The sequence below is a fragment of the Sorex fumeus genome, unplaced genomic scaffold, assembly GCF_029834395.1.
Source record: "Sorex fumeus unplaced genomic scaffold, SorFum_2.1 ptg000007l, whole genome shotgun sequence".
NCBI lineage: Eukaryota > Metazoa > Chordata > Mammalia > Eulipotyphla > Soricidae > Sorex > Sorex fumeus.
In genome coordinates, this window is record NW_026606064.1 from 20,012,633 (window position 1) to 20,028,477 (window position 15,845).

At 45.0% G+C, this 15,845-nt stretch overlaps 1 protein-coding gene across 2 annotated transcripts in view; it reads left to right on the top strand.

The window, feature by feature from the left end:
• Positions 1-15,845, top strand: part of PAMR1 (peptidase domain containing associated with muscle regeneration 1) — a 97,800-nt gene that overhangs the window by 56,668 nt on the left and 25,287 nt on the right. For both annotated transcript variants that reach the window (XM_056132706.1, XM_056132700.1), the window contains exons 4-6: positions 1,981-2,095; positions 8,974-9,191; positions 10,536-10,643. In XM_056132706.1, coding sequence (XP_055988681.1) covers positions 1,981-2,095; positions 8,974-9,191; positions 10,536-10,643 — 441 coding nt within the window. The remainder of the gene's footprint in view (positions 1-1,980; positions 2,096-8,973; positions 9,192-10,535; positions 10,644-15,845) is intronic.

Genomic DNA, 15,845 nt, shown 5'->3' on the forward strand with positions numbered 1-15,845 from the left:
GATGCAGGTTTCCCAGGGTTCCAAGAGATAATGATGTGCCTTCATCCACACAGTCATGGAATATTATGCTGAACCTCAGGGCCAAGCCAAGGATTTTCAATTGCTGCTTTACAGTTAGTGACTTGTAATCGTCACACGCCCTAGCTATCTAATGTACAGCCTTAGATTCTGAAGGGTTGAACCTAGAGACAAATGTGGGGACAGGATGTAACCCAAGTCTGAGGTCCTGGGTTCGATCCCTGGAACCGTATGACCCCCATGGTGGCTCCCAGCACCTCAGAAAGTGGTCCCAGTGCCACCCTACCACCACTTACAAAAGCAGAGGAGTCACATGATCTGAATTCTTTACATCAAAGGTGGCTTTGGCTGCCGGTGGGGCATCAAATGGTGGAGGTCTAGGGGGGATGAAAGGAAGCAATAATGGAGGGCATGACAATGAAATGAGAGAGAGAGAGAGAGAGAGAGAGAGAGAGAGAGAGAGAGAGAGAGGAGGCAGAGCCTGGAGCAGAGGCCCGTAGGAAATGGCAGATGAGAGTCCCAACAGAGCAGCAGTTAGGACCCAGTGAGGAGGTCCCCACTGCCACCAGTCAATGATTTTTCAGTCTCAGACCTCCCAGCTTGCTAAACACAATGTGAGCGATAGTGCTCTCATCAGTATGCAGAGGAGCACTGTCCACTTAGCAGTGGGGTTCTGTCCTTGGGGGCTTAGGCGGGTATTGAATATGAATGCAAATCCAAAGTGTCTGTTGTCAGGCTGGATTTTCATAAGAAGCAATGATACTGCTTCTCCTGTAAAGGGGAAGATACTCAATAGTTTCATACTTTTGTGGGTTCCATTGTCTCTTACTGCAAAAATTCAATTCTGCCATTATAGGTCGAAAACATTGTAGATAATGCAGAGAAGAACGGGTATGGCCTGTTCCAATATAATTTTTCTTTATAAAAATAGGCACACAGCTGGATTTGTCCCACAGATGGCAGTTTGCCACCTTTCATAAAAATATCCCGTATTTGTACAATTCAGATAATTTATACAACCCAGTTATTCTTCCCCTACAAAATCATTTCTCCTAAACTCTTTTGTAAATCCAGGGTGCATCTTATATGATTCTAGTAACACTGGAAAATACAACTGAACAGTGACCCAGTCTAGTGACTTTTCAGTCTTAGTGATTCTTTGAAGAAAACTTGGGGGCCATATAAACTAAGCTTTGACTTCCACTGGGAAGCCCTCTTAATCTATATTTTTTAATTGATGGTCTTCTTAAAGAGTTTGAAATCGGTTGAAAGGCAGCTATGTTCACCACTATATCACCAATGCTGAAATCAGAGGATTTGGAGATAGAAGAAAAATGGAAAACCATTAATCCAATCCAGCTATTTGGAAGACAGATATATGCTGATCTACATTGTACATGCAGAACACACACCAGAGAGATTTATAGCTTAATTGCCCGGAGAATAAATGAATGCATGCATTTTCTGGTTGAGAAAAGGTCAGCAAGGGTTGCTTCAGGGTTATATTCGCGGGGTAGAGGATGTGCAGGGAACACAGATGGAAGGACTTTATGCAAATAAAGACTCCAGACAAGGATATTGCTTTGTGGAGCGGAGCCTCTTCAGAGCGAGGCAGCAGGCAGGTGAATGGCAGCCCCGGAGGGGCTGGGTAAGACGGTGGTTTCCACTGATAATCAGATGCAGTGAGGTTTCAAACTCTGCTCTTTCACTTACAAACTGGACAGATTATTTAACTTTCTGTTTTTTTTCATCTTCCTAGCTGGAGAACTGGGATATTACCACTTCCCTTCCCAAGGATTAAATGCATTCATCTGTGCAAGTTTTTTTTAGCTCATAGCTAGGTATTTGAGAAATATTCATTTCCTTCTCTGTCCTGTTGATTTCAAAAGCTCTTGGAGACCTTCTACTATCTCTTTCCTGTTGATTCAACTTCCCGGCCTTAATCTTCTCTTTTCTTCTCAGGATGTGGCCAGGTTCTGCGAGCCCCAAAGGGTCAGATTTTGTTGGAAAGCTATCCCCTCAATGCTCACTGTGAATGGACCATCCATGCCAAGCCTGGATTCATCATCCAGTTAAGGTAAGGGGCTGGGGGTCAGGATTAGGAAGTCAGAGTTATAAGGAAACAGCAGTGAGACTGAGTCTTGATGCCAAGAACTAAACATTATCACCTTGTTTTTAAAAACAGAAAATGTGTTTTGGACCCCTGCTTTTTTTTTTTTTAACTTCTCATTGATTCCATAGAAAGATCTTGTAAAAGGTGCAGCCAGTTAAATGTACTTTCATTACCATTCAAGAGAGCAACAGGATTCGGGTAATTTTTTTTGATTGAATCTCTATGAGCTACAGTTACAAAACTTTCATGTTTGAGTTTCAGTCATAGAAAGATCGAACACCCATCCTTCCAACAGTGTACAGTTTTTTTTTTTGTTATTGTTTTGGCTTTTTGGGTCACACCCGACTATGCACAGAGGTTACTCCTGGCTCATGCACTCAGGAATTACTCCTGGTGGTGCTCGGGGGACCATATGGGATGCTGGGAATCGAACCTGGGTCGGCCACGTGCAAGGCAAATGCCATACCTGCTATGCTATTATTCCAGCCCCAACAGTATACAGTTTCCACTACCAATGTTGTCAGTATCCCTCCCCCAATTGGCCTCCCCCTCCCCCTCCCTCAATGACAGACAATTCCCCTCTTTCTCTCTACTTATGAGTATTATGGTTTTGCAATACAGAAAATGAGACCGTCATGTTTGGTCCTTTATCTACTTTCAGCACACATCTCCCACCTATATCAGTACTTTACCAGATATAGATTTGACCCAAGAATAGTGCCAACAATACAAAATATAGAGAGCAGTTTACCCATTTCTACCAAGTCTTCAGAGACACCCAGGATTGACATACTTCAGAGAGATTGTGGCTTTGGTTCTAGACCATAATAAAGCAAATGTCGCAATACAGACTCACAGAGTTTTTGGGTTCTCAGTATATATAAAAGTGACATTTATATGATACCATAATCAAGTGTGCAACAACCTGATGCCTAAAAGCATAAGGCTTCCACTTCCGTAACACAGAAACAGGAAGTGAGCATGCATGGTTGGGGGGGCTGGGGGGGGGAAGGCACTAATAAACTTGCTTAACTCAAGGTTGCCACAAATCTTCAATTTATAAACGATGAACTATCTGCAAAGGGCAGTAAAACACACCAGGGTGAAGCAAGGGGTATGTGGTGGACTGAGATTTATGGAAGGGTTGTAAAAAGTATAATTTACACTCTAGACTGGGGGTTATGCTTGTCAAATTTCTTTCTGTTAGAAAAAAACATCTACTCTACTGACAAATAAGCCAATTCCCTCACTTGCATGAAAAGAAACAGTTTTTTTTTTAATAGAGATTTGGAGTCCATAATAAAAAAAAGTTTTACTTATGCCATAGTCCAATAAATTGCACAAGCGATTCCTGTTTGTTGAATTAGTTATTCACTGCTGCCTTCTAGGATCTGTAATAGTTTATGATACTTCCCTACCTATATCAGTACTTTACCAGATATAGAGCAGGGATAGGTGTTGAAAAAGTGCTTCTTCCTTTGCTGCCTCTCATCTCTCATTCTGGCAAGTGTTCTCTTTCACCTCTCAGTGGCTCACTCACTCAGGATTTCTAAGGATATACTTAGAAGTACTTAACCTTTTATTTTTCTACTCAGTAATAGTGATGGAAATCTTCAATCTTCTTGGCTATGGACTTTCAATAAGTATTTTCCGAACAGATCAGTGCATCCAGCTATCTCCATGTGCCAAGCTGCCTCCTCAAATGTCTCTCTCTCCTCTAGGAGAGCAATGTATTTTCAAGCATTAGAGAAAAACAAGTTTCTTCTTATCCAAGTTTCTTCTTGTCAGCACTGGCAGTGCTTAGGCTGATCTCTGCGGGAAGTAGCCTTAGACCCCTGAGAACAGCCTTTTAAGGGAAAAAATATGGGATCAAAGAGAAGTACAATAGGTAAGGCACTTGGCTTACATGCAGCCCATCTGGATTAGAATCCTGGCACTCCATATGGCCCCTAATCCCCACTAGGAGTAATCTCCGAGCACAGAACCAGGAGTAAGCCTTCTACATCTCTAGGTGTGTCCCCAAAATTTATAAAAAAAAAATGAAACTGTGTTAGGGATATAACTCAGGGGGCTGCAGCACATGCCTTACTTGAAAGAACCTTTAATTCCATCCCTGGCACCATATGGACCTCTGAGCACTGTTGGGAGTGACCTGGAGCTAAGTAGCCTCTGAATAAATGCCTTTGAGGATCATCAGTGTGCAGCATTATGACTTAATTAATTAAATATAATATTATAAATTCCAACTTTTGGAATTTTGAACTCCGCACCAGGCTGTTTCCACTCTGGACACCCCAGAGGGGGGCGGGTGAGAGCCCTCCCCGCCTCAAGGGACCCAGCCCCGGCAGCCTACATCCACTACCCAACCACCGCCATGCTCCAAGCCACTTTCCAGATTCTCGGGCCGAGCTTCACACAGGAGTGAAGTCCCAGGGAACCCAGGTAATGTGGAACTTTGTGACCTTGGACTCTGGACTCCATGGACCAGGAACAGAGATCCTCTGCCTGCTTCCCGCAGTCTCTGGTGACCCAGGGGTCACACCCATAAGCCACACCTTGCAGGCACCAGATAATCTCCTTTTCAACCACCCTCCAGAACTCATGGCTGCACCTCCCAGATTGGAGTATAAAAAGAGGCCCCCATAATCATGCCAATGGACTCTGCGCCAGGCTGTTTCCACTCAGGGCGCCCCAGAGAGAGGCGGTCGAGAGCCCTTCCCACCCCAAGGGATCCAGCCCCCGCAGCCGACCTCCACTACCCAACTGCCACCATTCTCCAGGCCACTTTCAGGACCATGCGACACATCATGGGACACTTCCTACCCCTTGCCCATAATTACCACACCATGTTTGATGGAGTTCAGAAAGTAGGCAACAGATCATAGAGTTAAAAAAAAAAAAAATATATATATATATATATATATATATATGCCTCTAAGAGTGCCCGGAAAGCTACCAAAAGTATCCCACCCACACGGGCAGAGCCTGGCAAGCTCCCCGAGTCACATTTGATATGCCAAAACCAGTAAATATAATGGGTCTCATTCCCCTGACCCTGAAAGAGCCTCCAATCATTGGGAAAGACTAGTAAGGAGAGGCTGCCAAAATCTCAGGTCTGGGACGAACAGAGATGTTACTGGCACCCACTCGAACAACGGCATGACAGTGACACACTGATACAGTGGATGTTATAAATATTATTAAGTAATAAATTTAATAATTTGTTATAAAAAATTTTATGCCTACCCATTTTCTTTGGCTCACCATGAAATACAGTGTTGCAAACCTATTCATGATCACTCCTACCCATTTTTTTTTTGGCTTTTGGGGTCACATCCAGCAATGCACAGGAATTATTCCTGACTTTGCACACAGGAATTGTCTTGGCCGTGCTCAGAGGATCATATGTAGTGCTGAGAATTGAGCCTGGGTTGGCCACGTGCAAGGCAAACACCCTACCCACTGTACTATCGCTCCAGTCCCCCTACCCATTTTTGACTTGGTGAAAGCAGACGGTTAGCTTGGCTTCCTGCCATGCTTTCAGAACCTAGAACAGTGCCTGGCCTAGCCCAGGTCTGCAGCCCATGGTTGCTGAAGGAGTGAATGGCTGCAGGAATGTCTGTATAAATGGTGTAGTTCCTTCAGTTACAGAGAGCCGGCTGGGTCTTTGCTGGCGGGGGCCTGGACCTCGTGCTTTCTCAAACATCCCAAAGCCCTGTGAAGGTAGATTTCTTAAGGTCACAGGGAATAAATAGTGTCCTTGGATGTGAAGTCAGGCATCTTCTGAAATGTTAGACCATGATACATAGAGTAGGGTTTATAGGGATCATGCCCCTTAAAGATTTTGGTGTAAGTTTTTTGTAAATAAGTACCAGGAAGTTAGCGCAAATGGTAAAGTGCAGGTCTGGCATATGCTAGGTTTTTGAGTTCAAGTCTCTCAATCCCAGGCATCCCATATGGTCACCTGAGCTCCACCAGGAGTGATTCCCGAATGTAGGGACTGGAGTAATCCCAGAGCATCGTCAGTTATGACCCCAAAACAAAACAAAAAAAGTTAACCGTGATTTACAGTTTTGTTAATGGTAGGGTTTTATGGATACAGTGTTCCAATCCCACATCTTCCACAGAATGTCTGCTTCCATTCGCTATTTTCTTAGGATCATCCATAAAGCCTGAATCCCTGCACCATCTCCCTGCCATGATGAACTCAATTTGGTAGACCAGTTCTCAGGTGTTGTTGCCTTCGGACATCAGTTATCTGTTACTATGCTTCTTTTTCCCCCACCCAAGAAAGAGATCCTTCTGGCTGACTTCACTCAGCATGATACCTTCCAGTCCCATTTATGTAGTGGTAAATTGCCTTCTTTTCTTTTTTTAAAATATATTTTTAAAAAATTTTTATTAGTGAAACATCATGAGGTACAGTTGTAGACTTACAAATTTTTGTGTTTGGGTTTCAGTTATACAATGATCGAGTACCCATCCCCACCACCAGTGCCCATTCTCCACCACCACTAATCCCGGTATCCCTCCCACCCCTTATCCCCCCACCCATCCAACCCGGCCTCTGTGGCAGGGCACTCCCCTTTGTTCTCTCTCTCCTTTTGGGTGCTGTGGTTTGCAAAAGAGAAATTGAGTGGCAATCATGTTCGGTCTATAGTCTACTTTCAGCATGCATCTCCCATCCTGGGAGGATCTTCCCAACACCCTTTATTTGGTGCTCCCTTCTCTATCTGAGCTGAACTTCAGCCACCTTGATAGCCACCATTTTAGAATACTGGGCAGAGTTTTGTGCCCACAACATTCAACACTTAGCTCTGCAGAACCCATTTCCCTCCTCCATTTTCTCAGTGTCCTTCCCCACCTCCCATCCCCCAATTAACCATTCCTGTCTCACTCCCCTGTCTCACATCCCTGTTTTACTGCCCTGCTAAGCTCTATTCTATAGACAAGGTCTTAGATTCTTGCTTTGGGCCATTTGTTGTTTCCTTACTATGGGTTTTTATAATCCACATTTGAGACAGATAACTCTGTACCTGTCTCTCTCCTTCTGGCTGATTTTACTCAGCATGGTACCTTCCAATTCCAGCCAACTGATTTGATCTTTTTATTGCTGGGTAGTATTCCACTGTACAAATACATCGCTGTTTCTTTATCCAGTCATCTGTTCTTGGATGATACCCAGATTTTGGGTATCATCAATAGTGCAGCAATTAACAAGGAGAACAAATGTCTTTGATCTTTTTTTTTCTTGTCCAGGGATGTAGGCAGAACACATTTGGCTCTTTCCTTATCTGGTGTAATTGAGGTTTTTGGAGCTTCTGCCTATTTATTCTGACACATCCCAATATTTCCAAATTCCAGATTTCCTCTCTCACACTCTGAAGCTCTGATAGGCAGCTTGCTGCCTTATCTCTTATCTGGGCTGAAAGCTATTGTTCCTCTGAAGAGAATTACAGTGTTCTATCATTGTACAATGTTCCACTATTGTACAATTACAGTATTCCATCCACTTCCATCAATAAGAAGGATGTAGAGAGATTTGTTGCTTTTACTTGATCTTGCAGCATGAACCTTTTCCAGTCTTGAATGGTCAAATGACACTCAGTCATTTCCTCAGAGTCCTTGTTCAGCATCTCTCCATCTTTCTCCATCAGCTGCTGCTACATGCTCTGTGCAGATGGAAAGGGAAAGAAGACAGTTATTCTTTGTCCTCAAGGTCTTGCCAGTCTAGCCAAATGCCTGCACACTCAGACTCACCAAAAAGATAAATAGGAGAAATAAAGACATGTGCACACATCATGGAGCACACAGGGTCAGTCTTTAGAGAGCAGAGAAGTTACTGTGAGACTATTCAAGCAGATGTAGACAAGAGATGCAGACTGAGAAGGGACTCACTCTTGCATAGTTTCTCTTTTTTCCCTTTTTTTGTGCTTAATAGTTTTTATTTACGATTTCTTACAATTTTTTAAAATTTTTATTAGTGAGACACCATGAGGTACAGTTGTAGACTTACAAATTTTGTGCTTGGGTTTTAATTATACAATGATCAAATACCCATCCCTCCACCAGAGCCTATTTCCCACCACCATGGATCCCAGTATCCCTTCCACCCCCACTCCTCCAATCCCACCCTGCCTCTGTGGCAGGGCATTCCCCTTTGTTCTCTCTCTCTCCTTTTGGGTGTTATGGTTTGCAAAAGAGGCACTGAGTGGCAATCGTGTTTGGTCTATAGTCTACTTTCAGCATGCTTCTCCCATCCTGGAAGGTTCCTCCCAACACCCTTTATTTTGCTCCATGGCTTAGAGGCCAGCCACACATGCTAGAGGAAAAGGCAGCTCTTTTTTTCCCTTTTTATGTTTTGGGGTCTTGTCTAATAATGCTCAGAGCATACCCCTGGATCTCAGGGATCACTCTTGGCAGTATTCTGGGGACCAAATGGGATGTTGGGAATAGACCCTGGGTCGGCCACATGAAAAGCAAGCACCTTACCCACTGTACTATCTCTCCACCCCCTCATGCATAGATTCTCTGAATCAAACATATGTATTTGAGTGTGTAGACACACTCACACACACATTCTTACACACACTCTTACACATACATTCACCATGTATACTCAGATACCCCGCACACATACACACATATTCACACACACATTCACATAGTCACATTCACACACATATCTCCATTCAAAGAAACCCTGACTGCAATCCTGCAGGGTCATCCTCAAAGACATGAGGCCATTGGCCCCCTATTCTAGGACCGGTTTGCTGTTTGACCATGAACTTGGTAGGGGCCCAGACTCACCTGTTTCCTGCCCTCATCCCCTCCACCCACAGGTTTGTCATGCTGAGTCTGGAGTTTGACTACATGTGTCAATATGACTATGTCGAGGTCCGTGATGGGGACAACAGTGACAGTCAGATCATCAAACGTTTCTGTGGCAATGAGCGCCCGGCTCCCATCCGAAGCAGCAGCTCCTCCCTCCATCTCCTCTTCCATTCTGATGGTTCCAAGAACTTCGATGGCTTCCACGCTGTGTTTGAGGAGATCACAGGTAAAGAGTGAAGAGAAAGGTCTTGTTTTGTTTGTTCCCCAGGTAAAGCTCTCAATTCAATACACTCACTCTCTCTCCCAGCTCAGCCTTATGATCCAGACTTCACAGGCTGGGTTCTCAGGGGCAACCTGTGCTGCAAGAAAGAAAGAGGAAACAATAAGGGATATTTCGTGATGGTTGGAGCGCTCGCTTGGGATGGGAGATGCATGCTGAAAGCAGGCTATGGACTGAACATGATGGCTGCTTAGTAACTGTATTGCAAACCATAACACCTGAGAGAGAGAGAGAGAGTAAGAGGGAATATGCCTCCCACAGAGGCAGGGGGTGGGAAAGGGTGGGGTGGTGGGAGGAATACTGGAAACATTGGTGGTGGAGAATGGGCTCTGGTGGAGGGATTGGATGCTCGAATATTGTATGACTGAAACATAATCATGAAAGTTTCTAAGTCTGCAAAAAAAAAACCAAATAAATAAATTTGTAAAAATATAAGCGATATTTCAGATGTGCCCATCGAACTGGAATGGAAAGTATTTCCCTTGTCCCCACATGGGACTACAAAGATGCGGGTCACTCGTCGCAGGTCACACAGTTGTGAGGGTGGACACACTTGTCCACCAGGCTCACAGTTGTCCTCTCAGGTGAAGAGGGAAGAAAACTGGGTGCAGCCCTGGAGGCCCTAGGAACTGCCAAGGTGTTCTGAGGATTCCTCAGCGCTGCAGGGTCCAGGCAGCTCTACATTCTCAGGCCCTGACAAAGCCTACTTTTGGGGACTTCAGAAATATCCAATGACTTCATGAAAAATCAATAGCATGAATTCACTGAGGGCTGGAGCGATGGCATAATAGTAGGGCGTTTGCCTTGCGCACAGCCGACCCGACCGACCCAGGTTCAATTTCTCTGCCCCTCTCGGAGAGAGCCCGGCAAGATACTGAGAGTATCTCGCCCACACAGCAAAGCCTGGCACGCTACCCGTGAGGTATTTGATATGCCAAACACCGTAACAAGTCTCACAATGCAGACGTTACTGAGCCTGCTCGAGCAAATCGATGAGCAATGGGAAGACAGAGACAGTGACAAAGAATTCACTGAAAGAAGTAAAATTTGGGTGTGGGAGACGCGGAGATTTGGGGCCACACCTGGTGCTGCTCAAAGACTACTTTTGAGACCATACAGTGCTGGGGGTCAAATTAGGATCGGCTGTTTGCAAAGCACCTTCACCCCATACTATCTCTCCAGGGTCAACTACAGGCATTTTGAGAAGACTTTGGTGGTGACAGACTCTACTCCTGAGAAAGTTGACTCACTGCCAGGCTGCGCTGATAGCAATTGCTTTATCTCTTGCAGCTTGTTCTTCGTCCCCATGCTTCCATGATGGCACTTGTCTCCTTGACCAAACTGGATCTTACAGGTGTGCCTGCTTAGCAGGCTACACCGGGCAGCGCTGCGAAAGTGGTGAGTGCCTCTCCCAAGTGGGTGTTCAGTGGCATGCAGGGCTGGTGGGGAGGGAGGTCAGGGGGCTCCTTTGCTCTGTTGTTTGTTGGTATTAGGATGGTTTGTCCAAGATAGTGCCTAATGGAACACTCTCTGTGAGGGGTCTCAGGGCAATCTGAATCAGGATGTCTGGAACTGCCCATTGCTTTAGTTAGTCTTCGCCTGCTGAAAATACCTCCTCAAATGCTTTCAGTGACCTCAAATACTCTGAGATAAGACCGACACAGGAATCCACCATCATAAAGTCTCTTGTGATTCAGAGTCTAAATCTCTGCTGTCCATCTAAAGATCAAGATTTTGTTGTTATACTCCAGGGTCTTCATGCATAGACTCCAGTGTATTGTTGTACAATCTGAAATCCTGCATTGGGGGGCCCAGACACATAGCACAAGGGTAAAGGTGTTTGCCTCACTTGTGGCTGATTCTAGTTAGAACCCTGGAACCACATACATTCCCCTGAGCACTGCCAGGAATAATCCCTGAGCATTGTTAAGTGTACCCCCAAACCCAAAGCCCACCAACCAAACAAAAAGATAAATGAATAAAATCTTGCTCTGAGGACCATAAATAGGCAAAGTGACCATGAGCTCTAGCTTCCTAGGGGCAGAGTCAGTGTAAGCATTTTGTCTGGGCATCATTATGAATGGCACTTTCTCATGCATAGATGCATCCTGAGTTGGATGATGAATTATATGATCATTGTGTGAATAGCACATATGGACCACATTGGGTGTATCTGCAACATTTATTGAAGGAACACTGTGAATTTGGGTTCTGGAAATACTTGTCTTTCTCTGAAGGAGCTGATCTGAGTTGGTGAGATAACTTTCAGGCTTCTTTAACTCTTGGGGAGGCCTGGGATGAGCTGAGATTTCAACATGTGGTACAGAATAGGAGTCAGAGAGGAAAGAAATTTTTTCAATGATGGACATCCTCAGACATGACTCTCTGGGAAAGTCCTCCCTAAAACTTCAACAACTCACATGCTCCCCCACTGACTCTTCTTGTCTGGACCCTATCCAGGCCCATCCCCCTAAAACACCCAATTACTCTAGTTCTTGCAGATCAAAGTTGAAAGCTAATCACAAATAGCCCTCCACAACCCAGGTCAAGCAAATAAACAAATCAAAGAAATAACCCACTGCGAAGCAGGCAAAAGTTTTGAATTGATGGTCTTGCGAGGCAGGACGTGACTCTTCTCTGATATTAGATTCAAACCTTTGCCAGAGAAACTAGAATCTGCTGAGTAAAAAACACTTATCTGGCAGAGAAAAAAGGTATTTGACAAGAGATCTGCAAACACCACATCAGGATCAGCTGTGCAGTTGCCCATAACCACACCCATTGGCAGAGGGGGGAACTTCAAAGCTCTGAGCAGAAACTATCTACCAAGGGACTTTGGGAACAAAATTTCGGGTACAGTGTGTGTTCTAACAGGAGTATGGGGCATTGCCAGGAACCATGGACTATAGCTATCAGCTCTCTCAGTGATACCTGTAAAGGTAAAGGTAAAGGCCCTCCCGTTGTTCATCGATTTGCTGGAGCGGGCCCAGTAACGTCTCCATTGGAGACTTTGTTATTACTGTGTCTGGCATATCGAATACGTCGCGGGGAGCTTGCCAGGCTCTGCCGGGCGGGCGAGATACTCTCGGTAGCTTGCTGGGCTCTCCAAGAGGGGTGGAGGAATCGAACTCGGGTCGGCCATGTTGGCTGCGTGCAAGGCAAACGTCCTACCGCTATGCTATACGTGTGGAAGAAGAAATTAAAATTTGGGGAGAAACAAAGAAAAGACAGAAAAGGAGCAAGGCAGGGCTCCCAGTAGCAGTTCCTGAGATATAAGTGTGTTTGCAGGTGGTGTCTTAGGGACTTGCTCCCAGGAGAAGCTGGTAAGGGTGTGGCAAGGGAACTGTGATGCCAGTACATCTCAGAGTGTACCTGGTTCTAAGACAGGCCAGTTGGGATTCCATTCCTGTATCCTGCCATTGGCTAAGGTCTACCTGGGGCAACTGGGACTCACACCTGGCTTTCCATGCAGGCAACTTTAACAGTCCACAAGATTGAAGATACAGGTTATTAGAAGTAAAGCACCATTGACTTGGGTAGGTGTGGGGAGAAAAGGGATCCATGGAACAGTGAAAGTACTCAAGGACAGAGCACCAGCCAAACCTTTAACAAGCACTCACTCACTCCCAGCAGCACATCTAGGGGTTTGTTTCAGCCTCTAAGGTGCCAAGTCAAATAATATTCTAGTTTCATACGCTTTTTAAAAAAAAATAACATTTCGGATGTTTCCTTGGAAACTATGTGATCCTTAGTTTTGGTGGTAGGTCCCTATGTGTCCTTTGGCTTTGACTCAGCAGAGGGGGTGAGTGTGACTATGCCAGTTACTTACAAAATGATACTCTGCTCTGTGCTTTTAGCCTCGCTGACGTCTGCTGTGTTAGGTGTAAGGCAGAGAATGGAAAAGTTGCTCTACCTTGGGTCAAAAACCTGTATAGAGAGTGATACTGGAGTATTTACTAGTGCCAGGTCCTGAGTTTTATATTTTTGAGGAGAGGAAGGAAGGCAGGGAGAGAGGGAGGGAGAGAAGGAGGGAGGGAAGGAGGAAGGGAGGGAGGGAGAGAAGAAGGGAGAGAGGAAGGAAGGAAGGAAGGAAGGAAGGAAGGAAGGAAGGAAGGAAGGAAGGCAGGCAGGCAGGCAGGCAGGCAGGCAGGCAGGCAGGCAGGCTGGTTTTGTTTCTTTATGAACTAACTGCATAATATCAGGACTATTATTAACTTTGGCAAAACAAAGAAGTAAAATATCAAATATGTCAGTAGTCGAATTGTAGTAAGGAGGTTTGGGGTAGGGTGCAGAGAAGAAATTGGTCCAAACGTTGTAACAAGAATATTTATGAATATATTGAGTCCAGTATTATACCCAGAACGAACTTCTCAGTATTCTACCCAGAAATCAAACCAAACAAGCATAATAATAATAAAAAGAATATAAAAGTGGTTTCCTATTGAATTCCAAATCAGAGCCCAGGATCCCACCTTTATGCCACTGGTCCTTGGCTTGAATGCATTGTTCTTGCCACATAGCTTGGCAAGACTTCAGATGATTGATTGATGCACTTTGTTTATACCATTGTGTCTCATTATGGAATCCTCTTGAGGATCTCCCTTCCCCAGGAAGGCTCGCCTGTCATTCTTTTCCACAGAGAATCCTGATTATCCTAATCTCTTGGGATCGGCTCCCCTCTACTTTCTTTCTTCTGTAAGTATGTCTGTGCATAGGAGCAGAATAGAAATGAATTTTCTACTTAATTACAAGAGAAACACAGACTTGTGAAAACAGTCAGCACAGAATCGTATAAAATCTAAAAGGAACATTGATTTTGCTTCCCAGCAAAAGCACTGCTCACACCTTCCAGATATTCTTCTATGTAAGAATCTAGTTATCTAGATGCCAGTTTTAAACCAGCGGTTCTCTGCTTTGGGAGATTTTGCCCCTGTTCCTCTTCCAGAGGGCCACCTGGAAGTTGTACAGATGTAAGGTGGGTTGTCATTATTGGAGAGAGATATACTGCTTCTGGTATCAGTGCTTTGATAGTTACTTAACTGTGATGTAGAGTGGCCTCACATTAATGAGGTATGAGGCCAAGTGGCAGTCTTGCAAAAATAAGAATATTTTGTCTTAAACAAAAGTGGATTAGAGAATACATATGAGTTCATATGTATTCATTTCAGTGTTCACATCCTGGATTTTGTTGTTGTTGTTGTTGTTGTTCAGGTCAGTGCCTGTTGAAATACCTCATTTGAAATCACTATTGCTGAGTATTTCATTGTACAAATGTACGTAACATTCGTTCAGTTATACACAGACTGCGCATTTTGAGAACTTGTTCCAGAGTGGTTTGTAGTGGAAGGATTGTCCACTTCTCAAGATGAGCCGTGATGAACACCAGTCTTCAGAACAGGGACTTGCCATTCAGATATTCGGAAACTAGGTCTATTCTTGACAAGTTGGAAGCAGATTTCGTCTCAGAGGCATTTCATGGATCTGAGGGGAGATTGCCCTTCAGACATGGAGGGGCAGGTTTGTCTTTTTCTCTTGGAGAGAGTGGAGCCTACCCCTGGCCTCTCTCTGGGCTGTCTCCCTAGGATGAAAGACGGCCCCCCGTTTGCAGGTGACCTCCTCTGAGAGCAAAAAAAAAAATAGGAAGTGGCCCCTCCTCAGCTTGCCAGGCTAGCCTCCTGACAACACCCCCCCAGCCACCCCGACTGCCCCGGGCCACCATGTAAGAAATAGGGGCCCCCTTTTTTCCTCTGAAGTTTCCTGTTTCTTTGTATGGGACACAAGGACACAATAAGTTCTCCAGTAAATGGTTGGAATCTTGTTTTGAAAAAGTGGAGATGGAGGGAGTCATTGCCTGCTCCAATTTCCATGTTGCCTTTGTTCCTCTGGCCCAGTTGACGATGCCAGGGTTTGCCCCCCTGCATTCTAATGAAGGACGCTGAAATGGACTGAATCTTGGGCCACAATGCTCCCACTGCAGACTCTGACGCGCTTTGGAACAAAACAAATCGGTTTCCCCCAATTAGAGAAGAATGGTGACTCGGGGTTCATTGGGGTTCAGGAGCATCAGAAGGTTTCCTGCGAGCCTGTCCCAAGGTCCAAGGAGAAAAGAGGCGGCCTGAGAAGCACACTTTATACTCCAGCTTCAAAGGAGTGGCCGCCTTTTTCAGAAAGAAGAATAAGTGGGGGTGTTTTCTGGAAATGTTAATGTTGCTTCACTGAGACTTTGCGGAGCCCCAGGGTCAGCCTTCGGCTCTCCCCTCACTGACTGATCAGCTAAGGGTTCGAGATTGGTGGGGTCCACACACATTGTTCTGAGCACTCTCCGTGGAGAACTTGTAATGAATGGAATTGTTCCTGTGTTTGTCACAGTGCTAAATGCCTGTCCCAGACCTGAACCTTGGTGTACCCTGGGGTCATGCTCCTGAACTCTGAGCTCAGGAAGACAGACCTGGTTTGACTCTGAATCTGCAGTTGATGCTCCAGATGACCTTGAAATAGTCATTTACCTCCTATGAGTCTCAGTTTCTCTACTGAGAATGTCCAGAAAAAAAATAGTCCTGTGGCACTGTCGTCCCATTGCTCATCGATTTGCTCAAGCGG